General features: G+C 52.2%; 1 protein-coding gene and 1 pseudogene across 1 annotated transcript in view; one reads left to right on the forward strand and one right to left on the reverse strand.

Moving 5' to 3' along the window:
* The window catches only part of ERGIC1 (endoplasmic reticulum-golgi intermediate compartment 1), a 106,277-nt gene extending 83,488 nt beyond the window's left edge, over positions 1-22,789 (reverse strand). The window contains exon 1 of the mRNA XM_067732836.1: positions 22,525-22,789. Coding sequence (XP_067588937.1) covers positions 22,525-22,544 — 20 coding nt within the window. The 5' untranslated portion in view covers positions 22,545-22,789. The remainder of the gene's footprint in view (positions 1-22,524) is intronic.
* Positions 9,783-11,273, forward strand: LOC137220587 (serine-threonine kinase receptor-associated protein pseudogene; annotated as a pseudogene).
* Positions 22,790-26,127: the final 3,338 nt, after the last annotated feature.

Genomic DNA, 26,127 nt, shown 5'->3' on the forward strand with positions numbered 1-26,127 from the left:
GTTCCTCAGGTCCACTAGTGGCCTTGGGAGCCCAATGTTATGTTCCAAAATGCTTTTAAATTCCCCACCTGTGAAATTCCTGCTGTGGGGTTTTCAGGGGCCCCAACCCTTGGCTACAATTCCCACAGCAGCCCGTCTGTCTACAATGCGCTTTAGGCATTTCATATGCATGGATTCAGCCTCAGGTTGGCATCCACGGTCTGACAGTCTTGTCTTCAGTCTCCTTGAGGGTGTGAATAAGGACCAGTCACCTCATCAGGGAGAACACTCCCCCACTGTCTTGGGAAACATACTGACGCAAGCCAAGGGGCTTTTAGTTCCCCTTTGCCCATGCCCCAGGGAGTTTTTACATTCACTTGATCCCCTTCTCCTTCCTAAGCACCGTCCCTGCTCATGAACCTGCTATGGCTCCCCACTGCCTGATGCGGCACATGCAGATCCCAGGCCAGGCTCCTCTGAGTGGTCTACAAACCAGGCCTACCTCACCTGCCCGTGGTATCCCCTGCCCTTTCCCACACGGCTATCCCTTCCTCCCAATCTCATCAGGCTGCAGAACCCCTCGGGTAGAATGCCATCCCTTCCCCGGATCCCAACCCGACTCCTCTCGAGTGTCCCTCCTCCAGGAAGCTGCCCCCCCCACACACACACACTCCCTGTTTGTGCACATCCTGACTTTTGCCTTCTTTTCTACTCAGGTGCCGTTGCCTACGTGGCATTGACTCTTCTCCGGCCTGTATGAACTGACCTCACCTTTCTAAGAGGATTCTTTGCTTCCTGAGAGGGAGACTCAAGTCCACCCGCCTGGACTTGGCATTCCAGCCTTGCCACGGCTTCTCCAGCCTGGCTGCTAACCCAGCCTCACTCTCAGCTCAGCTTCTCACTGAGAAGACATGCTGCCCACCCCCTGGGGACACGGGGACAGGGGAGGGGGGAGGGGGGTCACTGATAAGGCACCTGTCTTTTCTCTGGCCTCAAGGGCTGTCAAGTTCCCTCCTGCCAACAGGCCACGAACTAAGTCGCCGGCCCACTGTCCTTTTTGTAAATTGAAAAGGATATGACTTGCAATTTAATAAGTGACATTTGATTAGTTGAAGGTCAACATTTCTAAAACATCAAGTCCATGTGGAAAATGTGAATCAAAGAGGCCTCTTGGCAGAAAGACTGGACACCAAAAGAGCCAGCGGCTGCTGGCCCGGTCCCCGCTGGGCTGCACCCAGGCCCATCTCCGCAGCGCAGATTTGCAGGCTGCCCACGGCACAAACAGAACCCAGCTCCCCACTCAAACTTGTCCCCACTGTGCTGAGGGTCAAGGGCACACTCTTCACGGTGCCCCCGATGCATTCTCCAGCCAGTTCGCCAAGTGCTGACAGTTCACTCCTGCCTCTGCCTTTGGATGGGCCTGGACCCCTTGCCCTGGCACCTGCCTAGCTCTGCTCATCACAAGGCCTCGAGGTGGCACTAGGGGAGGTCCTCTCAGAACTCCGCACCAAGGTAGATCAGAATATCCCCAAAGATCCCTGGACATTCTTGCTCAGATAACTCTTGATGGTTTAACTATCTTCCCTGTTGGAATGGAAGCTCCTTGAGAGTGGGTACCATGTCCGTGGGGTTCAGCTCCACACACCAGCACCAGCACAGCGCGTGGCACACAGTAGGTGCTCAACGGATAAGTTACATGAATGAATGAGCAAATGAGCAAGGAGGGCGCTGGATGGACTGAGACCATCTCAGCAGACACACTTTAGGGAGAACTTCTGGCACAGCCAAGACACCAGTGGAGGCGTGAGGGGGAACGGAAGAGGCCGTGTTGCCTGGATCAAGCCCAGGAGTGGGAGGCAGGTGAGTGTGCTTCCTCTCTCACCCCCGCGGCCCTCCTGGAAGGTAGCGTGACCGTCCCTACCCGGAGGTGTTTCCTGGTGTTCTGAGAAGGGCCATGCGGCGGAGGTGGTGGTGGGGTGCGGTGACCTCCAACACCCCACCCCACTGCTGCCCCCACCCGAGGCAGCCACCTCCACACCTGCCCCGCCCCTGTGGGAGTTCCAAAGTCCAGCCTGCCCCCTCAGTCACTTCACCTCTAAAATGGGGGCAGAGCAACCCTGATCCCAGCATCCTAAGACTCCTACCTCAAAGGAGGGGAGAAGACACTACTGTAAATTACTCACAGGTATCTTTTTTGTTTCTTAAATTGCTTTTGTAACAAATCCCATGTGGAACAATAGCAACAAATCAATACTCCCCAAATCCTGAGAATGTTACACTGACCGACCAACCTACCGCCTATGGCATTTTCACAACCATCCTCTGAGGTGGGTACTACTTACTCTCCCCATCTCACAGCTGAGGAAGGGAAGCCCACGGAAGTACATGATTTGGCTGACTGAGCAAACAGCAGGGCCAGAGCACAAAACTGGAGTCCCTACTTGGGTTCCCCCCTCTCCTGATCATTACAACTCCCCAGAGAGGTTGCTTAAAAATACAGAGGCCAGGGTTTCCCTGGTGGCACAGTGGTTAAGAATCTGCCTGCCAGTGCAGGGGACAGGGGTTCGAGTCCTGGCCCGGGAAGATCCCACATGCCACGGAGCAACTAAGTCCATGTACCACAACTACTGAAGAGCCCGCAAGCCGCAACTACTGAGCCCGCGAGCCACAACTACCGAAGCCTACGTGCCCAGAGCCCGTGCTCCGCAACAACAGAAGCCACGCAATAAGAAGCCCGCGCACCGCACCAAAGAGTAGCCCCCGCTCGCCGCAGCCAGAGAAAGCTGCGCACAGCAACAAAGAACCAAAGCAGCCAAAAATCAATAAATTAAATAAATAAACTTATTTTTTAAAAAATACAGAGGCCGGGGCCCTGATTCCCCATATCACGATCTCTCGGTGGGGCCGTGGGAATCATCTGAACAAGCAAATTGCCCCCAGCCAGCTGGGCAGACCTGTGACTCCCTGGGCCTCAATTTTCCCATCTGTGAAAGGGGTGACTCCTCCCCCAAAGAGCCGCTGTGGGTGATCAAGGGAGGGAAATGCTGGGTACGTGTGCTAAAAACAGCCAAGAGGTATCAAGCAGAAGGTCCCACTGAGGAAGACGCTCTACTTTGGGTAGCCTGACCAGCCCTTCCACTTCCGGAGCCCTTGGGGCTAGAAAGGGACTCTAAAGGCCAGCATGCACCGCCGTGGCGGCTGCAGCTGTGACTCTTCTAGCTGCTTCCACCTGGGTTGTAGCAGACTCAGGAGTGGCTCACACGTCATGGAGACAGCTGGGCCCAGGGCACATTCCTACCCATTGTGTCTTCTGTGCAATATCTTTCAGGCAACAACAGCACATGGCCAACCAGTTCAGCCTGTGGGAGGGTGGACATCACGTCCACATCCCACGTCTCCACACTAGGGAGTGACACCAGCTGACAAACAGGTGGTTCTCCCCAGGGGTCCGCACCCTTGGTCAAGTCCACGTGCCCTCTCTCCTCCGGGCTGTTACCACCAGCATGCTCAGGCAGTTGTAACACCACCACCCTGCGGCAGGGTCAGAGGCCCAAGTGGTGGCCTGTATCAAGGTTCAAGCACAGAAATACCTGTGCCAACTACATAATCATCACAGCCACACGTACCGGTCACTTACCACGGTGGGCGCCGTGCTGAGCCATTTAGCCGAGTTATCTCTTTGAAGTTCTACTGTCCCCCGGGAGGAGGGTACCGTCACCATCCCCGCTGATGATGTGGGTAAAGTGCTAGCAAATCAACTCTGCAAGTAGTAGGGCTGCGGTTCAACTCCAGGGAGACTGCTCATTCACTGTTCAACACGTTTTTCAGTGTGCCCGTCACTGTCCTAGGCCCCGGGGACCCCACCGTGACAAAGGCAGAGCAAGGCACTGAGAGCCTGGTGGGATACTCAGAGGTCAAGCTCTCAACCCTGGTCTCCACTGTCTCCCAAAGGCCACTGGCTCTTTCCAAAGGGAGACCTCCCTGACTGGCTCCCTGGTGTCCACTGTTGGCATGAGGCCTGTAGGAGGTGGACTGGGTTAGATGACACTGGTCTGCAGGAAGCAGGTCCTGCCAGCTGACCCACCCACACGTGGCACCTGGGCAGGCTGCGCCAGTGTTCTGAAAGATGAAAAGCCATTTCTGAGTCACTATTCCTTCCTTGTGGGGTGGTCTCAAGAGAATCTTCAATCATTAGGCTCAAAGTGGAGGCATGAGAAATACAATACTGCCCCCTCCCCTCAACGGTAACAATACACCCGATTCTGATTCTCTGCCAGTTTCCTTTTGGCCAGTGAAGCCTGGGAGCCCCATGCTTCTAGAGGCACTGGAAATCCAGATTTTTATGGGAAATTGTCGAATTGGAAATGCTGGCATTTAACTTTAAATTTATTTTTAGATGTGAGGACCAGATCATCACATCTGTGATTGGGCAGAATGTGACCCCCAATGCCGCCAGTTTAAACTCTCTGTTTTAGATCAAGTATGACAGGAAGTTTCATAAATGGGGGAAGGAAGTAGAGGCGTCGTGTCACTGAATTAGGACCTACGGTGAGCCAGTAGCTGTGGGAGGTGCTCTCGACTCCAAGAAGTAATCCTGTGAGGTCAGGGTTTATGTCCCCATAAGGTAGGCTCAGAGAGGTGAAGTGAGCTGCCCAAGGACACACAGTGAGGGGGGGCAGAAGCACCAGGATTGGGACCCAGATGTGCCAGGCTTCAAAGCCCGGCTATCCCAGGTCTGCCTGGGACCTCACAACAATGGCTCTAGAACAAGCTAAGTCCCGGGCAGCTGACTCTTCATGTTCCAGTGAGTGTGAGGCAGGCAGAGGTCCAAGTTGGGTGACACGTCTGTGTGGCCCCACCGTGAGGGGCCTGACCCGGGGAGGGACGGGTGGGGACGGGGCAGGGAGGAGGCGGGTGAGTGAACCCTCTCATTCCTCCTTTGACTCAGGGTTAACTCAGCTCTGACAAACCACCTGGCTTTGAGAGCGCCCCAGTTTCGAAGCTCGGCCAACCAAAGCCGAGTCGGGGAAAACTGGGCAGGACAGAGAGTGGAACCGGCCCTGCCACCTGGCCTGCAGGGTGAATCTGGGTGGGGCTCCCAGCTCCAAAGGGCAGGGGCTGGCTCCACCCATCTCCATGCCCTCCCAGCTCCCGTGTTTACAGAGTCTGATCAGCCCGGAACCTGAACACATACCAGCCTTCTCATCTGTAAAATGGGGTAAGTAAAAGCCCTCGCTTCCTGGGTTTGTTGTGACAACTGAATAAAATGATAGATTTACAGTGCGTAGCACTGTGCCTGATGCCCAGGAGATGCTCAGTAAGTGTTTACTCCTATCACCACCCTCTCCAACTGTCCAGCGTCTGTGGCTTCTCACTCCCCTCCTTCCAGAAACATCTGACTGCAGAGAATGGGTCAGGGCTAGTTCTCTGTACCAAGAACAGAGGGCTCAAAACCCACAGCCATGTCACCAGGAACAATCTGAGGACCTAACATTCACCAGGAGGCAAACACTTCCGCGGGAAACTAGAAAAAGTCTGAGATCCAAGTGCAGAAAAGCTGCGCTCCTGGGGCCCCTCTGAACTTCAGGGTTCTCATCTGCAGAGAAAACGATCATCCCCAGACCACACTCATCTTCCAAGAGCTTTCTAAACTCTTAAGCCCCATGTGACGCTTTTATGATAATCATTATTAAGTTAATTAAGATTTGTGGTACCCAATCCCAGAGCTACACTTAAGTCATAATGGGGAACCCCTCTTCAGGGTTTCCCAGCTTACCTGTCCCTAAGAATCACTGAGGACACTTTGAAAGATGCAGACTCCCAGGCCCATCTGGACCGGACTTGAGGGTGGGGGGCAGGACAGGACCCAGGTGATTAGGGAAACCTGCCAGTTCTAGAGAGAACAGGATTACTCAACTGAAACTGAAAACTGGGCACCTTGAATCTCCACAGTCAGGTGATCTAACAGAAAAGTATCATTTTCTGGGCGTTGGACAGTCTTGACTTCAGGGGCTGGCTGTTACTTTGATGGCTGTGTGACTCTGGGCCAAGCCCTCAACCTCTCTGAGCCTGTTTTCTCAAAATGGGAACAATTAGGCCTAGGCCCCTGGCTGGGGAGAGTGTGGAATATCAGGTGTCTGCTCCCTCCCAGCTTCCCCACCTCAGATTCTGGGGGCTAAAGTGCCATTTCCAGCAAGCGGAGCTAGCAGGGGTGAGGGCAGCCTGGTAGCCTCCCATCAGGACAGGCAGCTGGCCACCCATTCCCACTTTGGGCAGGGCCTGAGTAATGCCAGATTTCCCAATTCCTCAGGACACATTCGGTAGGGAACATTTCCCATTCCCACTGTTAGAGAAATAAATCTTTTCTGATGCACTTATACTCTTAGAAGAAAACTAGAAACATTTTTTCCAAACACAAAGAGATATGGCAACAAAGCATCCAATCCCAGCAGATCTGGACCACTCTGCCAGGTCTCCGGGGTCTCATCTTGTCTGAGTTCTGAGCTGTGGGAGGTGTGAGGTTGGTGGAGCACGGGCGCCACAGTCCACAGATTTAGATCTGATTCTCTCTTTCCTTCATTTAATAAATATTTTCTGAGCACCCGCTGTGTGCAGAACCTGGGCTCAGTACCAGGATCCAGGGATGAGCAGAGATTTGGTCCCTGCTCTCAAGAGCTTAGACTCCATCGAGACAGACAGACATCAGGTGACAAACGGCACACACAGATCACTGCAATTGTGCTAAGTGATCTGAAGGACACGTCCAGGTGCGATAAAAAGATACACACAGGGAAGGGATGGGGGGGTGACCCAAATTAGATAACGTACGCTGTCTGGGAAGATCTTTTTGGAGGAAGGGCACTAGTTGGCCAAGCTAATCCAGCGAGCTCCTTCTCCGCAAACTCGTTATCACCTGTCTCCTCTTCCTTCCTCCTCGGCACTCACCAATCTGGACACTAACCATCTGTGCAATTATTTGTTCACTGTCATCCTGCCCACCTTCCCCACTACCCTGGAAATGCTACGACAGTAAAGACAATGTCAGTCTTGTTGTCCCTGGAATCCTCCCCAGTTAACCTTTGAGTGAGTGCATGAACGGATGAATGAAGGAACCCTGCTTCCCTGGGCCTTGATCTCTTCATCCCCACAAATGGGGGTAACAATACCTTTGGCCATGTTGCTGGGAGATCCGGGGCACACTGCCTGTATTCAGTGAGTGGGGCTTGGCACTGGCATAACTTGGAATGAGTGGGACATTGTGGGAAGGGATTTAGGAGCGGGAGAGGAAGCCGGACTCCTCTACCCTGTGAGCAAACCGCTCGTGGAGTCCACCTGAGTCAGGACTGCAAAACAACTTCAGAAAGACGGGCCAGGACATACGGGGAGCCCTCCCCTTAACAGCAGGCAGGTAAGTAGTTCCCCAGGGAGAGCATCCACTGGTGCAGTCCCCACACAAATCTTGGGTCACCCACTGGGCCAGTGAGTGGGTGACAAGTACCCAAGCATGCCCAGGGTCAGCTTCTGATTTCCTGGCTCCTTGAAGCAGGCCTGGGAGACAGGCATTCCTGTGCCAGCACAGTCACGTGTACCAGGCAGGTGATGGGTGAGAGGGGCAGAGAGATGAGAGAGCAGCATGAATACACATGACCCCTGCCCACGTGGTCTAACCTACGGCGGTAAGCCTTCCCCGACCAAAGATGGCATCCAGGGACAGTGGAAAGGCCATGAGTCCTGCAGGGGAGCCAGGGGTCATGCCCTGCTATGGGCCTCAGTTTCCCATTCCCATTGGTTAAGTGACACCATTAATTCCCCTCATAGATCAAGGTGGAAACTATAAAGTCCTGAGTGCTACGAGGTGACAGGTGATTTCATCTACCTCTCTCTGCACCAAGTTTTGGATTTGCCTGTGCACAAATTGTGTGCTGACTGTCCCCTAAGCCAGCATTTCCCAAAGTGTGGCACCTATGCCACCGGTGTGACCTGGGTGATTTCAGGCCATGTGGGGACCTGGTGGTTAAACGGCTTCAGACTTCACAGTGAGAAGGCCATTCCCTGTTCAGCTCTCATTTGAGTGTTCCGAGAACCTCAAAGAGAACGTCTCGAGGTGGTGCTATCTGGCTGTCAACCTCTCGTTTCTCTAGCACTTGCTAACATCCCTTTTTTAACAGACCCAGCTACTGTAGCACGCACCAGCTAGCTAGGACGGAACAGGCTTGCAATTATTTGTATCTATTTGTGGCAGGTGATACTTACTGCTTTTCCATTTTCAAAGATGTTATAAAGTTACCTTTTATAAACAAACATGTTAAATTCAAAAACTGAGTAGTTTCCATAAAAGTTATTGAGTAAATAACACATGTCGTTTAAGAACACACCCCCAAATTAGGAAGATGGTACCAGAATGGTGGGAGATTGAATATACTGACTGCAGTTACCACCTCTGCCAGTGACACACGTATCAAGGCCCGTCCTTTCTTCTTCCTCCTGGGTCCACGGCCCAATCAGATCTCCTGACCCTCCCTGGAGTTGGGTGAGGCCAGTTCCCCGGGTCAAGGCAGAAGTGATAGCACCACATCCAGACCCTCCACGGCCTCCCTTTCTCTCCCCGCACTGCCGGGCCTCAGAAAGAATCCAACCTCCTCTTGAGGAAGAACCACAAGACGGAGGGCAGGGTACCTGCGAGAGGCATAGCATCCCCACCACGTTGGGAATGAACTTCCGTTGCATTAAATCACTGAGATTTTCAGGTTGTTTATAGGAATTAGCTGACTTAGGCTAATACAAAGGGGCCATCTCTAGTCCAGCTTCTATATACCAGCCTGACATCCTGGTGCTTTTCTCTGTAAAGAATAATAACTGAGCACCTAACAGATGCCACGCATAATCTGAAGGGCTTTACAGAGATGAGCTCAATTAGTCCTCATGACGGCGCTGGGAACCAGGCACTACTGAGTAGTGGGCTTATTATCTTTCAGTGAGGAGACTGAGACCCAGAGGGCATCTTGCCCAAAGTCACACATTTGGGAAGTGGTGAAGCCGAGACTTGAACCCAGGACTGTTGGAGATGCACAAAGCCGTTACTTTGCCACAGTGCGACGCAGCCTCTGCTGAGCACATCACCCAGGAACTGCTGTGCCCTGACTATGTGCCAGTCCCTGGGCTGGGTCCTGCAGGAGACGGCACAAGTGACACTGCCACGGCCTGGAGCCCGGCAAGCCAGGCGGGAAGGGAGCAAGGGAGCCGCATGGCACAGAGCCGGATGGAGACAGGAGAGCGCAGTCAGGGAGGGCTTCGGGAAAATCTCAGCGCATCACCACTCCCCAAGAACAGGGAGGGCTCACAGAGGTGGATAAGGCTTAAGGCTGGCCCAGGAGGGTGGGTGCGATCTCAGCCTGCAGAGACGAGTAGAGAGATGCGTCTCATCCGAGCCAACAGCCACCTCCTGAATCCACAGGAATTGGCTGGGGCCAGGCCTACCACCCTGTCTAGTAAGGGGACTAAAAGACCATGGGATGAGTCTTTAACACGCTTCCCTGGATGGTGCGGGTCACGGCTACCAGTTCTCCGGTTCTCCCCCTCCCCCCCTTTCCCTCCCTTGACAGCAGTGGATCGGTTGTCCGTTGCAGACTCCCTGACCCATCCCTAACCCCTTTCTGACCTCGGGGCCACCGGACTGGCCTTTTCGCGTTTCCGGCCCAATCCCAGAGTCAGGGCAGGGGGCGGGGGGGGGGGGGGCACCTCGAGGAGTCGGTGCCAAGAGCAGAGAAAAGACCAGACCACCTTCGGCTCCCCTCCCCTCCCCCCGCCGGATCGCAAGGCTCGCAGCCGCTGTGGCAATGAGGCCACTCACCTGCGCGGGCCACATGTCACACGCAGCCTGTGGTGGATTTGGCCTTCAGTGGCGTCACGCCTTACGGCTTTTGCCTAATCGGTGCTTGCAAAGATGATAAACCTATGCTACGCCAGGGAGATACAGGAGACTGGACTGGAACATTTTTGGGTCATGAGGGTGCTGTTTGGGATGTCACATTAAATAAGGACGCCACCACAGCAGCTACAGCAGCTGCAGATTTCACAGCCAAAGCGTGGGATGCTGTCTCAGGACATGAATGGATGACCCTGGCTCATAAACACATTGTCAAGGCTGGATTTTACGCAGGATACTAATTACTTGTTAACCGGGGGACAGGATAAACTGTTATGCATATATGACTTGAACAAACCTGAGGCAGAACCTAAGGAAATCAGGGGTCATACCTCTGGTATTAAAAAGGCTCTATGGTGCAGCGAGGATAAACAGATCCTTTCAGCTGATGACAAAACTGTTCGCCTTTGGGATCATGCTACTATCACAGAAGTGAAATCTCTAAATTTTAATATGTCTGTTTGCAGTATGGAATACATTCCTGAGGGAGAGATCTTGGTAATAACTTATGGGCGACCTACTGCTTTTCACAGTGCAGTAAGTTTGGACCCAATTAAATCTTTTGAAGCTCCTGCAACCATCAATTCTGCATCTCTTCATCCCGAGAAAGAATTTCTTGTTGCAGGGGGTGAAGATTTTAAACTTTGTAAGCATGATTATAACAGTGGAGAAGAATTAGAATCCTACAAAGGACACTTGGGTCCCATTCACTGTGTGAGGTTTAGTCCTGATGGACAACTCGATGCTAGTGGTTCTGAAGACAGAACACTGGGACTATGGCAGACTGTGGTAGGAAAAACATACGGCCTTTGGAAATACGGGCTTCCTGAAGAACACAGTGGTGAGCTGGCAGAGCCGAGGATCAGTTTTCCAGAGACAGCGGAAGAGGAGCTAAAAGAAATTGCTTCAGAGAATTCTGATGCCATCTATAGTGCAACTCCTGAAGTTAAGGCCTGAGCATCAGGCAGATGTACACAACTTATGGACTAAAACAAACGGAGAAAAGCATCAGCCTCCAGAGTTACTCTCTGCTTAAGGTAAACATGAGCAGTAGACAATGAGGAATATGAATTAGCTCCAGTGCTGGAACTAACCAACTTGTAGCACGATGGTCTGTTGTCTTTTTAATGAATATGTGCCAACCAACACCCAATTTCTCTTATTACAGTTGGATTTCTTGTAGCTGTTTATGTTATTATGAGAGGGAAAATATACTGACCTATTTTTCTGACTTTTCCCTTAAAGCAGAAAGCCATTTTTTTTTTTTTTTTGCTTTAGTTATAAAGAAGAGGGGGAATACATGATAAAGTAACTGGTTTGATCTCTCATTGTACACTGCTTCCGAACATCTAATTGTTTTTAGTTGTAAAATGCCTAAACATAAAGCTTCCCTGGGCTGGATAAAGTACTCCTAGTTCTTTCAAGGCTACTCTTATGGCTCCTACAGCCCTCTCTATTGGCTCTTCTTTCAGAGGGCATGGGGCGTAATGGAAAGATTGTGGCGTCGGGGGCCAGACCACTCCACACCCCGATACCTCCTACCCCCTCAGAAGTGATACGGGTGCCCAGTGCGGCGCGGCCTGCACCAGCGGAGCAGAAAGAGTCACTGCTAACGGTGAACACGTGAACCTGCACGAGGGATTCTAGACACTGGTGGTCCGCTTCCCTACAGGAGGGCCAGCTGACAGTGAAGATGGGCAGGAGAAGGACCGCTGATCAATAAGGAGTGATACGGCGGGGGCAGCCTGGCAAATGCTGCCTGATCCAGCTGAAGGGCAGTGCCACCAGTGACGTCATGTGGATGCCAGGTACCCCTGACAGGATGTGCTGAGAAGGGCACTCCACCCACGACCCAGTCTAACCGCGAGCAAACATCAGACAAACCCAGAGTGCGGGACGTTCTACCGGACATTTGGACAGTGCTCTTCAAGACTGCCAAGGCCATGAAGAACAAGAAAGACTGAGGGCGGGAGGAATTGGGAGACGGGGATTCACACATATCCACTATTGACACTATGTATAAAATAGACAACCGATGGGAACCTACTGTATAGCACAGGGAACTCTACTTAATGCACTGTGGTGACCTAAATGGGAAGGAAATCCAAAAGGGAGGGGATATACGTATATGTATGCCTGATTCATTTTGCTGTACAGTAGGAGCTAACACAGCACTGTAAAGCAACTATACTCCAATAAAAATTAACTTAAAAAATAAAATTTTAAAAAGAAAAAAAAAAAAGACCGGGGACTTCCCTGGTGGCGCAGTGGTTAAGAATCTGCCTGCCAATGCAGGGGACACAGGTTCGATCGCTGGTCCGGGAAGATGCCACATGCCGCGGAGCAACTAAGCCCGTGCGCCACAACTACTGAGCCTGCGCTCTAGAGCCTGCGAGTCACAACTACTGGAGCCTGCGCTCCACAACAAGAGAAGCCACCGCCACGAGAAGCCCGTGCACCGCAAAGAAGAGTAGTCCCCGCTCGCCGCAACTAGAGAAAGCCCGCACACAGCAACGAAGACCCAACGCAGACAAGAATTAAAAAATTAAAAAAAAAAAAAAAAGACCGAGGAACTGTCCCCAACCAGAGCCTGGGGAGACGTGACCACTGAATGCAATGTTGGATCTTGGATTGGATCCTGGAGCAATAAAAGGACATTAGTGGAACAAAACTTTTTAAATTTTATATTATTTTGAGACTTTGCTTCTTTGGGGCACACTGGTCACCCCATCTGGCTGTGAGAGCTCTCTACAGTCTGTGGGCTGGCAGTGTGCTGATCTTTTCAAGTTTCTTTCCCTACCCAATCCCCCGCTTTCTGGTGAGGTTTCAGTGAGGTCTGTGAGGTGCGTATCCTGCAGCTTCATTGGCTTAAAATGTGCTCTCCTTTGGTGTCATTTCTTTGGGGGCCGATTGGGAGAAAGAAAAACCAACAGTGTAACTGTTTTGATACTGGAAATTGATGTGTCCTTTTGAAATAAAGAACCAGTCCCTCAAAAAAACAAAAAACAAAAAACAGGACACTAGTGGAAAACAGGTGAAATCCAAAATAAAGTCTGGGGAACACGGGACTGGAGGTATCTGTACCATCTTTACAACTTTTCTGTAACTCTATTCCAAAATAAAAAAGTGTCTCTAATTTAAAAAAAAGAGAGACGCCAAATATCAGAACTAAAACATAAGTTCCATGAGGTTGGGGGGACAGGAACTGTCTGTCTGGCTCAGTGCTATATCCCCAGCTTTGAGAACAGTGCCTGGCACACAGTAGGCCTTCAAGAAATATGCTCAGCGAACAAATGACTCCACCACCCCAGCCTGTTCCTGGCCTGTTGACTGGGGCTCCAGAGACCAGCCAGAGAAAGGACAGGATGGCCAGCCCCACCTGCTCCCCACAGGAAGGGCTGCACCCCTCTCCCCACCTCCCCAGCAGGGGCTCAGCGGTAATCTCCTGCCCACAGATGTACAGTGTCACCTAGATACTGGAAATTGTCACCTAGGCCCAGCCCCCTTCTCAGGCAACCCAGAGCCCCCTTCCCCGCCAAGGTTTCCATGGCAATAAATTGTAAACACAACTAAGTAGACAGCAGCTTACATCGGGGGTATCCACGGAGTGCCCCTCCAAAATCGAGGTGATTATGCTCCCCTCTGGGACACGCAAGTGTGGTTAAGAAAACCAGCTCTGGCATCACAGAGTGTTCCACTTGCCTGTGGTTTGTGTGACCTTGGCCAAGTCCTTTCCCCTCTGTGTCCAGCATCCTCATCAGGTAAAGGGAATGACACCTGGTTCCTACGTGATGTGAGGATGAACTGAATCCAAGAAAGGCCTTCAGACTGGCCCTTGATAAATGGGCACTGTTGGGGGCACTGTGGTCACAGCACAGCCCTGGGAGGTCACCTGAGACACCCTGAGGGCTGAAGGTTTTAAGGGATCTGGAGAAGGGAGTGCCACTCGAACTCAGCTTTGGCCAGCCCCGGGACTGCTGAGGAGGAAAGACAGGTCCAGAGGCAGAGCTGGCAGTGCCACCCTAGCACCAACCAGAGGAGGGAAGCCATGGCTGCCAGGCCTGGAAGAATCGTGCCCCGAGGATGCCTCTGCCCAAACCTGGGGGTCCCTCGACTCCTCTGCCCCCGGCTCCGAGCCCAGACCCACCAGACCACCTCCCGAGAGTCCAGGGGCACCGCCCCAAGTCCTGTCCACCTGGCGAGTGTGTGCTCGTTCACTGGTACGTGTGACACACAGGCTGCATGCCGCCAGCCACAGGCCATCATCAGCCCTCAGAAGGCTTTGGTTTGGCCCAGCACAACGTTCAACAGCAATAAAACTGGAAGCAGTTACTAATCATTTTCACACAATTTATCAGACTTTCATCATTTCCTAAAAAATTGGGTAATCTGTAGGGCAACAAGCCACAGACAGCTGCCCCTTCCCAATGGAGCGTCACTCTCTGATGGGCCCAGCTGGCACACCCAACTGTCCCCAACCCCATGATACCTGCCCAGGGCCTGGGGACATCTGGGTATGTGACCATTTGACCGTTTTCTCTCCCACCAGAGATTAATGCCTAGGGGTCTGGGGTCACCGTGTGGGTGCCACTTAGAGAGGGGAGCCCAGCTCTGGGCTGAATCGCCCCAGGTGTTCTCACGGGAGCGCATCACTGGTCCTGCAAACCCAAGGGGCCCCGGCTTTACCATGTCCACCCCCCAGATGCCCCTCTGCTCAGGTCTAGCAGAGCTCGGCGAGGAGCACGGGGACAATGCTGCCAAGGAAGGCCACAACGAGTGAAACGGCCCCACATTCCACACGAGCTCATCCCATCCTCAAAAAAATCCTGCAAGGGACGTATGAGCACCCCACTTTGCAGATGAGGAAAATGGAAGCTTACAGGTCAAGGCAGCCCTCGGAGGAATTTGCAGTGTAGAAGGACATTCTGAAAGGGTGGCCCACGACCTAGCACTTTCCCCTGAAGATTTGGAGACACTTGCTCCACACCATGAAGGTACCCTTGGACTCAGCAAAACATCAAAACAAGTCAAATATCATCAGATTTCTTCCAAAGTAGTCAAGGGACATTCTAGTTAAATTCTACATGTCAGTGGCTCCTGATGTGACAGCAAGAGAGAAAATGATAGTGGAGACCTGGTGGACAGTCATAAAAATCGACAATGTCAAGGTACCCGCGAGGCAGAAGAGCACCATGGTGAAGTACCCTGGCTCTCGAATCACAGACCCAAGTTCAAGTCCCGGTCCTGTACTTCCTCAGCTGTGTACCCTGGGCCAGTTCACTTCCCAGCTCTGAACCTTGGCTTCCTGATTTTTTTTTTTTTTTTTTTTTGCGGTACAGGGGCCTCTCCCATTGCGGAGCACAGGCTCCAGACGCGCAGGCTCAGCGGCCATGGGTTACAGGCCCAGCCGCTCCGCGGCATGTGGGATCTTCCCAGACCAGGGCATGAACCAGCGTCCCCCGCATCGGCAGGCAGACTCCCAACCACTGCGCCACCAGGGAAGCCCGGCTTCCTGTTTTAAAACTGAATTAATAAAGGAAACAATCAGCAGAGTGAAAAGGCAACCTTTTCACTGGGAGAAAGTATTTGCGAACCATGTATCTGGAAAGTGGTTAATATCCAAAATACATAAGAAACTCCTTCAACTTCATAGCAAAACACACACACACACACAAAACACACAACAACAACAACAACCCCACAACCAAATAACCTGATTAAAACTGGGCAGAGAACTTGAATAGACAGTTCCCCAAAATAAGACAATCAAATGGCAACAGGTATATGCAAAGATGCTCAACATCGCTAATCATCAGGGAAAGGCATATCAAAACCACAACAAGGGCTTCCCTGGTGGCGCAGTGGTTGAGAGTTCGCCTGCCGATGCAGGGAACATGGGTCCGTGCCCCGGTCCGGGAGGATCCCACATGCCACGGAGCGGCTGGGCCCGTGAGCCATGGCCGCTGAGCCTGCGCGTCCGGAGCCTGTGCTCCGCAACGGGAGAGGCCACAACAGTGAGAGGCCCGCGTACCGCAAAAAAAAAAAACAAAAACCAACAAAAAAATCTGTCAAGAGGGTAGATCTCATCTTAAGTGTTCTTAGCACAATTTTAAAAAATTGAATTAATAGTATGACTATAAAGTGATAGCATTACAGTTTCTTGGAGGGATGAAACTTCTGTATCCAGACTGCGGGGGTGGTTACACGATGTAAAGTCTTGACTTCCACAGAAGAATACACCAAAAAAGGCCACTTTTATTGTATGTTAATTAAAAAGGTAAAATAAATAAATAAATAGTCATCTAAAAAAAAAGAAGCTAAAATATAGAAAAATAAATGACTAATAATCGTATCTCTCTCGTGGAGCCAGTGTGACTTTCAAGTCCAATAACATGCCCAGCACAGAGTGTAACACATCACCAGCTGAGAAACCATCAGGCATTACTAGTAAGATTCGGCTTGCCTCCTTTCCTCCTCCAGAGCAATTCGAGCCCCAGATGGCAACTCGAGAGAGAAAAGCAGCACCAGCACCCAATGTTCAGGGACCTGTGACTAAAGTTTGGTAACAGCCGGGTCTCTCATCTCAAATAGGGTTTCCACCTTTTGGATAAACAGAACATTCAGTCCCTTTCAAACGGATCTTGCTTCCTGTCCAGCTGTGCTGCCCAGCAGATTCCAGAAGGAAGCATTCAAGGGGAGGATTTTACTGTCAGGTGTGTGTGCTGGTCCCCCAGGGACCCCTAGAGGCACCAGCTATGTGACCCAGCATCTCTGGGGGTCAATTTCCCTGGATGTAAAATAGGAATAATGCCCACTCAGAGGATGAGAAGATTTGTAAAGCGCCTTACGTATCCCCGAGTTCTTGGTAGTACAGGGAACCCTGAGTTCCTCCTGCCTCTCCCAAGGGTCAAGACTTTTAAAAACCAATACATGCTAGTGTTGGCAGGTTTTTTTCCCATTCTGTACTTTTCCTGCATAGACACCAATGTAATTAAGTTAACAGACCTAAATGTTAAAGTTGACAACAGACAATTAGGCTAATTACCACTTTCTTAAAGGAACAATTACAGCTGTTTCCCAAATGATATTCTGAGAAATGGTACTGGCCGCCCCATGAAGAACAAGGGTGGCTTAGATAGTAAGTTTGGCAAAAGCCGGGCTAAGGGACTCAGGTTCCTTTTGTGCAGGACTTCTCAGAGCCTTTAGAAAGTTATGCACGTGCTGTGGATCTCCAAATGGGGGACTCATTATGGAGCGGCACAGTCTGGGAGATGCTGAGTTAGTCAATCTTACTGTACATTCAAATCACCAGGGGATCTTGCATTTCCAACAAGCTCCCAGGTGACGCTGAAGCTGCTGGTGTGGGAACCACACTTTGAAAAGCAAGGATATCCATGGGAAGGTGATGCCACCACCACTGCCCTGCCTTAGTGACAGCTTTACTAGTGAAGAACAGTCCCAGAGGGAATGTGCTTGCAGGGGGGGACAGATGGGACCAGACTCTACTCCCCAACCTCCCCTCCAAAGACCCACTCTGGCATCTGGCTGCCGCTGTGCTCTCGGCCTGATAAATACGGGTTCTCTGGATCTAGAGAGGTCTTCTCAATCTTAGCTGTACACTTGGAATCACGTGAGGACCTTTATAAAATACTGATGCCCGAGTCCCCCACCCTCAGATCCTGATTACTGGGTCTGGAGCACCACCTGAGTTTGGGGATTTTTAAAACTCCTCCAGTGATTCTAACATACAGCAGAGCTGATGTTCACTGATACAGAGGTGGTGGGTAAGCCTCACCCCAAATGCCCTCCTCACACCCTGCCTGCCTCTCCAGTGCCTGATGAAAACTCCCCAGGAGCAACTCCAAAATAAAAAATGAAAGGATTACCAGATGGGAAACAGAACTTAACGAGGCCACAGCTGGCTAAAGCCCAGTCTCAAGATAGTATGGTATCAGGAATGAATCCAAACCGCCTCAGGAGGAGAGATTTTTCCATCCCCTTCCACATCCAGACGAGAAGCTAAACATATGCTCTACACTCGAAAGCCCCAGTGGCCGGAGTGGGAAAACCTGGACCCTCCAGAATGAGATGCTCCAAATTGCTGTGAGACCACAGTGAGGGTCCTTTAAAGACAATTTCAGAATCAGGTGTCAGACCGCATGAGTCTAGTTAAAAAATAAATAAAAATATAAAGGCTGATGACTTTAAGCTTCTTAATGAGCACTACTGGGAAAGGATTAGAGATGAGAAAGCCAAGGAATCCAATTAGAGGGGGTTTCAGTTCTCTCTGAACTCGGTGAATGGAAGGGCAAAGCTTTAGAGACGAGCCTATAGGATACAAGTGGGGCTCCGGAGCACAAGCACAGCATTCCAACCCCAGTGCCTTCTGCTGACCCATCACGTCCCTTAACTCTGCTGCACTTCCACTGGCTCATCTGTAGAGTGGGATAACAACAGTGTCTGCCTTGCAGGGTTGGTGTGGGATTAAATGAGCACAGGTAAGACCCTTACCACAGTGTCAGGCACTAGTAAGTGCTCAATAAATGTGAAATGCTGGCTTGATTTTCAAATTTTTCCTCCAGTCTCTTCTTTATTTCCCTTTGGCCCTGATTTTTAAGTCTATTTATATTTTTTTATAATTTGTTGTAAAGTACGTGTTTCCGTCAACTTCCCCAAGATCTTTCTGGAATGAGGTAAGGTTGAAATACAGGCACTCACATAAGCCACTGTACTATCTGCTGAGTTCTGATTATGTGCTCAGAGCCCGCACTGGTGGTCGGGGATGACCTTGGCACAGGGAGTGAGGGGGCTGCAGGGACCCCCCCGGGGCAAGGCCGCATAGGGAGCTAAGGAAATCATACTTGATCAGAGCAATGGGCCCCACTTGACGGTTGAAACCAGAATGTGAAAAAAATCAGGTCAACTTTGGAAAGCTCCCCTGGGGTTCTAAGATCTGGGGTCTCTTGGAGATGAGAGACCACTTGGAAGGCCAGACTGAGAGGCGATGGAGGCTGAACCAAGGCGTCGCGGCAGGGCCGGCATCACAGGCGTGTGAACTGTGCAGTCGCACAGGGTCCTGTGCTCAGAGCGTGCGTCTAGGCTTAGTCTAATGCTCTGCTGTCACCGTCCTGACATTCGTAATACCTTTCCAACAAGGGGTTCTGCGTTTTCATTTTGCACTGGGCCCCGCAAATTATGCAGCCGGCTGTACCCTGCAGGGACACCTCACTTGCCCCTACATCTACCCTACAAGGTGAGGCAATGAAGATTGCCATCTTCTCCTTAAAATGAAGGAACTGAGGCTCGGAGAAGGTAAGTCAACTGTCCCAGGGCCCAGATGGTCAGTGACAGGACAGCAGCACACCCCCGGTCTTGGGGTTTCAACTCAGAGGCTGCGTCGCGGGGAGCCGGCCATCTCTGCGTGCCTGAAAGCCGCGCTCAGGCTCTCCTGGGCCTGGGCTGCAGGAAATGCCCCTACCTTCCCCCCACCCCCACCCCCGGCCTGAGCCAGAGACAGCAGGTGTTCTGGCCCTTGCCAGCCGGAACTGGGTCCGGGCAGGGCCAACGCCCGCGGAACCGAGTCACAAGGCCGGTTCCACGACTGCAAGGTCCAGGGATTAATGAAACAATGCACCAGGAGCAAAACAAACACAAGTCATCTTGGAAGGCCTCGGGTCCCACCTCTGTACTCGGCCTATTCCCCACCCCCAACTACAACTGAGAGAAGAGCCCATTCAAGGAAGGAAGGGGGAAAATTAACCACCCACAGCTGAAAAGGTTCCCAGTAAAGGAAGAACTGGCACATCAAATCACAGCATGCCCTTGCCTTCCTTGACAGACTCTGAGAGACATATCCCGGGGGCGAGTGTGGCCCTGGCACTGTTCTAGGCCCTGGAGTTACAACAGTGAATGAAACAGATAAAGATCTTTGCCCTAGGGAGCTCATGTTTTCATGGGAGGAAAAAAGAGAATAAGCATGAAATAATTAAGTGAATTATACAGTGTGAGGCAATATAGGTGCTCCGATGAAATAACACAAATAATGAAAAGAGCGGCCAACATTTATTGGGTGCATACTCTGTACCTAAATGCTTTACACACACTGGCTCAGTTAATCTTCTCGACAACGGGTACTGTTCTCATCCCCATTTCACAGACAGGAAAGCACACAGGAGGTAAGGTGCACGAGGTCCCACAGGCACTAGGAAAACAAGGAGTTCTGGTAAGAAAGAGCAAGAGGTTCCTTTTTCCCCCTTCCTGAGAGTGCTCTGTCTTAAGGAGAGCAAAACGATCAGGAAGCCTGGTCTTCTCCCTGGCTTCGAACTGGGAGAGGGGGCGTTCAACCAGAGCATGCCCCTCTCCATGTCCCCATGGTTTTTAAGAGATCGGACGAGGCTGTGGGACCCGCCAAGACCTCCCTTTTCTCCCACAGCGAAGGCTCTGCAGCTAACAGTCCCCAGATCGAATCCCAGCTCCACCAGCTCACCACTGCCTGGCCCTGAGCAAACGAGTCACATGTCACCCAGCTCTGCAGTGGGGCACGTGGCGGAGGGCTGAGCACGGAGCACACACTCAGTAAATGTCTGATCAATGAACACTGACGTGCGCGTACAGTGGACCCTTCCTTAGAACCTGAGACCTGGAATGAACACGTCTTAGGAAGGCTCGTCCTCCCAGGTGTGAATGGGAAGTGCTGAATCCATTCTCACTGCTCTGTGGTGGCACAAGCCTTCAAGGAAATTGATTAAAACACCTCATTAAGCTGGGGCCCCAATGGACACTCCAAACCTCCAACTCAAGGGGCACCAGGTCAGGAGCTGTGCGTGACCTGCGACCCTGGCCCATCCTTCAATCTAGGTCCCATGAGGTCCAGGGCAAGACCCTCAGCCCTCAACTTCCTCCTCCTACAATGGGAGATTAGGTGCAGGGTGAGTGAATTCTATGCCCGAAAGCAGTGACTTCCCCAATAAGGTCAAAATCACTGGAACCTACTGAATCACAAAGGGATGCGGGATGAGGGCAGGAATTATCAGCCTGGGTAAGGGGAGGCTTTATGGAACCAGGAATCAATGTGCCAGCTACAGCTCTCTCATGTCCTGAATGTTAACCGTCGGTACGAGGACTGCCCCTGAATTCCATCACAGGGGTTTTCCTTGTATGAAAATGCCCTGGGTCTGCAAACATTTGTCTGAGACCCTGGTGCCAGCCCCAGGGCTGCATGGAAGGGGCAGGCTGTTTGTGGGATGGCAATGGTGCCCAGGGCAGGCTGAGTACCACGTCAGCCAGTGCAAGAGTTCCAAGGCCAATGTTCTCTCCATGCTTAAACTCCAACATGTCCACATGCCATGGGGGTCACTGCCAGGCTTTTCTCCCCAGGAAGGCTGTCGCTTTACCCTGACTTCATTCACACCTGTAGGGAGGGAAGGAGCTGGCAGGGACCGGAATCCCTATTTTGTGGATGAGGAAGTGGCCTCATGCAGAGGCTGCTTGGTCCACTAACCTCCCGCTTCTGAGCTCTGTACCCCTCCAGGCTCTGAATCAAGCTCTTCTCATGCATTCAGCCCTCGCAGGTGGGACTTTATTTTTAGCCCCAATTTGCAGGTGGTGACACAGAGATACTGAGAGGGCTCAGACACTTGCCCAAGTCATCAAGCCGTGCAGCTAAGGGGAGGTCTGAACCCAAAGCCTTCGCCCCTAACTTCTAGAATATACCAAGCTGTTCAGTGGAGGAGGCAGAGCCAGGATTCTGATCCAGCTCCTCCCCACTAAAGCCCAGCTATTTTTCGGGCTATACACCACAGTGTGGCTGCCTCAGGCCAGGGCATCCCCTGGGGCTCCATACCTCAAGGGAAAGTCTGGATGTAGACCCCCCCCACCTTCCAGAAGGCCTAGCCCAACACAACGTGAACCATGAGGCGGCTGGACCCCACAAAGGGCCCATTGTGGTGACTGTAGAAAGCCAAGGGCAGATCAGGCTAGGCTCTCTGCAAAGTCCTGCCCACAGCTCCCTTACCTCCTCCCCTCCCCCATGGAGCCCCCACGCCCAGAACACAGGACCAGGACTGGCTGAGGTACAGGCCTCCGGTTCGGCCCAGTTAGGGAGAGTCTGAGCCTATGGAAACCTGAAACCCTCCAGCAGCTGTCTGGCGGGATGGGTCTGCACACCCCTGCGGATCCCTGGGGGCTCATCCGAGGTGCCCTGAACGCACCTGTCAGCTGGGGTGGGGTTCACGAGAGGAGGCTCTGTAGAGAAGACGAAGGGGATGGCTTGTTTGCTCCTAACTAGGGGAGGGAGGAAACCTGTTTCCCAGCATGGGGGGAAGGGGATGCGAGTTTGCGAGGTGTCGAGGCAGCCTGGGGAGGGGGCTCCGCGGAGGGAAGGGGCGGAGCGGCCCGAGAGGTGGGCGGCCTCGCTTCCCGCTGCACGAGGAGGCCCTCCGAGGCTCCAGCTGGCTTTGTGTGCTGCATGGGGGCCAGCCCGGCGTCCCCGAGGGCCTGCCGAGGCGTGCACAGGGCGAAGGGCCGCTTTTGCGTTGCAGGCGGGAGGGGTCCGCGGCGTGCTCAAGCATCCTCCGCGCCCGCGGAGGGGGCTCCCCGGTGGCCGGGGTAGCCATACTCACCTCCTGAAGTCAAAGGGCATCGTGCCGCCGCCGCCGCTGCCGCCGGGGGTGGGAGCCCTGCAGGCCAGGTGGGCCGCGGCGCCGCGTGGGTCCCAGCCCGCTGCCAACGCCTCCGCCGGCCGCCCCGCCCCCGCCGGCCGCCCCCAGCCCTCTACACTCGCCGCTGCCTCCGGCCGCCGGGAAGTGACGCTCCGCGCAGCCCATTGGGCGCCGCCACCGCCCCCGGCCGCCCCTTCCGCCGCCCTGTTAAAGGGGCCCGGGGGCCTGAGGGCCTGGGGGCCTAAGGGGCTGGGGGCTGGGGGCTGGGGGCTGGGAGGGGGAGAGGCTGGCCTTGGTGGGCGCGCGATGGGGGTCGAGGCTTGCAGAGGAAGGGAGCACCCAAAGACTCCCGCGTTCATTCCTTCCAAGCCCCCGCACTGTGTTTTCCATCACTTTCTCTCTGTGTGACCTTGAGCAAACCCCTCTGCCTCTCCGAGCCTCCTCCGTTGTTTTGCGTTTGTAAAACAGTTTCCTTGGGTTGTGAAAATTAAATGGAATGGTCCAGATGTGGGCTACACACAGCGTCTAACTCTGAGTAAAGGGCCTGATACTCTGAAAGAAAGGAGGAAAGCAGGCAGGCCTAGATTTGTAGAGGGGACCCACCACGTCCCTGCTGTGCCTCTCTGGGGAAGATGCTTGGCTCCTCTGAGCCCACACCCCTTTCCACGGCTGCACAAAGAGGATGATGACACTTACTGGAGGAGCTTTTTCCTGGGGATCAAATGAGAAAGTTGGGAGACTGCTTAGTGTGATGCCTGGCACCTAGTAAGGGCTCGTCACCTGAAGCTATTGTGGTTGGCCTGGTAGCTCTACCTCTCTGCTTGCATCTTTCATTTGTGGTTCATTCTGATGGTATTCACCGGGCCGGCTCCGAGCCCGGTCTATTCAGGACAGCAGACTAAGACCTGCCTTGTGACTTGGCCCACCGGGGACCTCTCCTGAGCCTTAGTTTCCTTCTGCGAAATTCACAGGTCATCAGCTTCTCCTTCCGGGATTGCTGGGTTAGAGGAGTTGGTAGTTGTAACACAACACCCAGGTAGAGGATACTCATTCTGAACTTTCCCTCTATGGTTGGCCCCACCTCCAAGGTTGTGGTAACAAAGAGCTTGAAAAACCCCAGGGGAGGAAGGTGGGGGCTCGTGTTCAAAAAGCAGGGCCAGCAGGCAGTTGCCTCATCTATAAATAGGGGGAAATGGTGGTACCTATTCCTCTGGGAGAATTCAGAATGCACGGTGCCAGTTCCGGTCCGGTGTAGAGCGTGGGCAGTGAACCAAGCTCTTCCCCTGGACCATACACCCAGTTGGCTCTCCTTCCCTTTGCCCTCCAGCATTCCCTTTTCATTCATTCATTCAACAAGGGGCCTGGCACTCTTGGGAGAGAGAGGGAAATCTCAGCCAGAACTCAAAACCTGGGGGCAGCAAGAAGGTTGAAGGGGCCTGGGGTAGCCACTGAGCCCAAAGGACTGTTTGTTGGCCCAAGCCTGTGCAGGAGGGGAGTCATGGAGTGGTGGGAATTTGACCACGAGCCCTCCCTCTCAAAATGTGGTCCACAGTCTGCTGGTGGTCCACAGACCAACTGCTTAGGCACCATGGGGCAAATTCTCAGCCCCAGCCCAGACCTACTGAACCAAGTGTGCGTTTCACCTGATCTCCAAGTGATTCACTAGCACATTTAAGTTTGAGAGGTGCTGCGATAAAGGACCTTGCTTTGGTGGGATGCGGGGGACGGGGGGGCTTTTGCATTTGCTCTTTCTTGAGCATGTTCCTATCTCTGCCTTGCACCTTGCTATATGGACAGAGAATGTGCATGTCTCCCAATAGATTCTCACTTTCTTCATAACTGTTAACTATGGTAACAGAGCCCATACTCTGGAGTCGTACTGCATGGGATCACATTCTAGCCTGTCCGCTTACTAACTTATTTTACTTCTGTACCTCAGTTTCCTCATCTGTAAAATTGGGGCAATAATAGTACCATCCTCATAGATCTGTTGTGAGGATGAAATGTGTTGATGAGTGTCAAGGACTTAGGACAGTGCCCGGCACAGAGTAAATGCAAGAGAGGGTTGACTATTGGTTGCTTTTTTGCATGATGATGGAGCTCCGAGTTTTTGGCTGGGCATATGAGTGTGTTCAAAATGAGAGTTGTATTTCCCAGCTTCTCTTGCAGCTAGGTGTGGCCATGTGACTAAGTTCTGGCCATTGAGATGTAAAGGGAAGCATCTTGCGGCTGCTTCAGGGATCATTGGTGGATATTATCCACTGTGTCCTTTTGTCCATCTGGCTGCCCAGGATGTGGATGCCACCATCCTGACCCATGTGTTGAAGGCCATGCAGAGCAGAGCAACAAGATAGAAGGAGCCTGGGTCCCTGCCACTGAATGGCACAGTGCCTGTTCTCAAATACCTCCCCAGACTTCTAAGCAAGAGAGAAATAAACATGTCTTGTTTAAGCTACTGTTATTCTGGATTTTCAGACACTTACACCTGAACCTAATACTAATACACCTGCCCAGCCTGGTTAATTTCTTGGCTTGGTTCAACTACCATGTACAGAGTAGGCCAGGTCCCCCATTATATGCTCACATGCCACCCGTAGGTTTTTTGGGGGGAGAATTTGTCACAGTTTGTGAAGAGATTATTAATTGGCTAGTGTCTACCTCCCCATGTTGACTGGAAGTTCTCCATGGAGGATGGATGTCTGTTTGCTCACCGTCTTATCCCAGCATCCAACCACAGCCTGCACATGGGGGGTGGGGGGACAATAACTATGTATCAAAGGCCGAATGGAGGTTTTCCAGAGGTTGCCACAGAATAGACAGGATGGGGAGGGGGCACATCAACAAGGATCTCTGTGGGGACACTTGAGGTCTGTAAGCAGACCAAGCTGCCAGTCCCAGATGGCCCATCAGCCCAAAAGACAGCGTGAGATAGAACTAAGGAAATCAGATGTTGTGTTACAGTAAATGGGAAAGCTCTGGATCTCTTTGACCAAGGGACTGACTTACTAAAAGGTGAGTTTTAGGATTACTAATCTTCCAGGACCCTATAGCAGCCAGCCTCCAGCCTCCAGTGGTTGATATTACCATGCCCTGTATAATCACCTCCCACACTGCAAAGCGCCAAGCTGGGTAACCAACAGGACACTGCAGAGATGACAGCATATGACTCTTCAGGCTAGGTAGCAAGGGCATTGAGGCTTCTGCTTAGGCTCTCCTGAGTCACTTGCTCTGGAGGAAACCAGCTTCTGTGTCATAAAGATACTCAAGCATGGTTAGAGAGAGGTCCAAGTGGCAAAGAACTGAGGCCTCCTGCCAACAGCCATGTGAGTGAGCCATCCTGGAAATGGATCCTCAGCCCTGATAAATCTTCAAAGCTGCAGCTCCAGACCACAACTTAACTACAGCCTCATGAGAAACCCTGATCCAGAACCACTCAATTAAGCTGCTCCTGAATTCCTGACTCTTAGAAACTATGTGAGGTAATAAATGTTTATTTTATGCTACTAAGTTGTGGGTATTCAGTTACACAGTGTAGATAGTTAATAAAGACTCCGTCCCCATTTG

Source organism: Pseudorca crassidens, chromosome 3 (genome assembly GCF_039906515.1).
Source record: "Pseudorca crassidens isolate mPseCra1 chromosome 3, mPseCra1.hap1, whole genome shotgun sequence".
In the NCBI taxonomy this organism is placed as follows: domain Eukaryota; kingdom Metazoa; phylum Chordata; class Mammalia; order Artiodactyla; family Delphinidae; genus Pseudorca; species Pseudorca crassidens.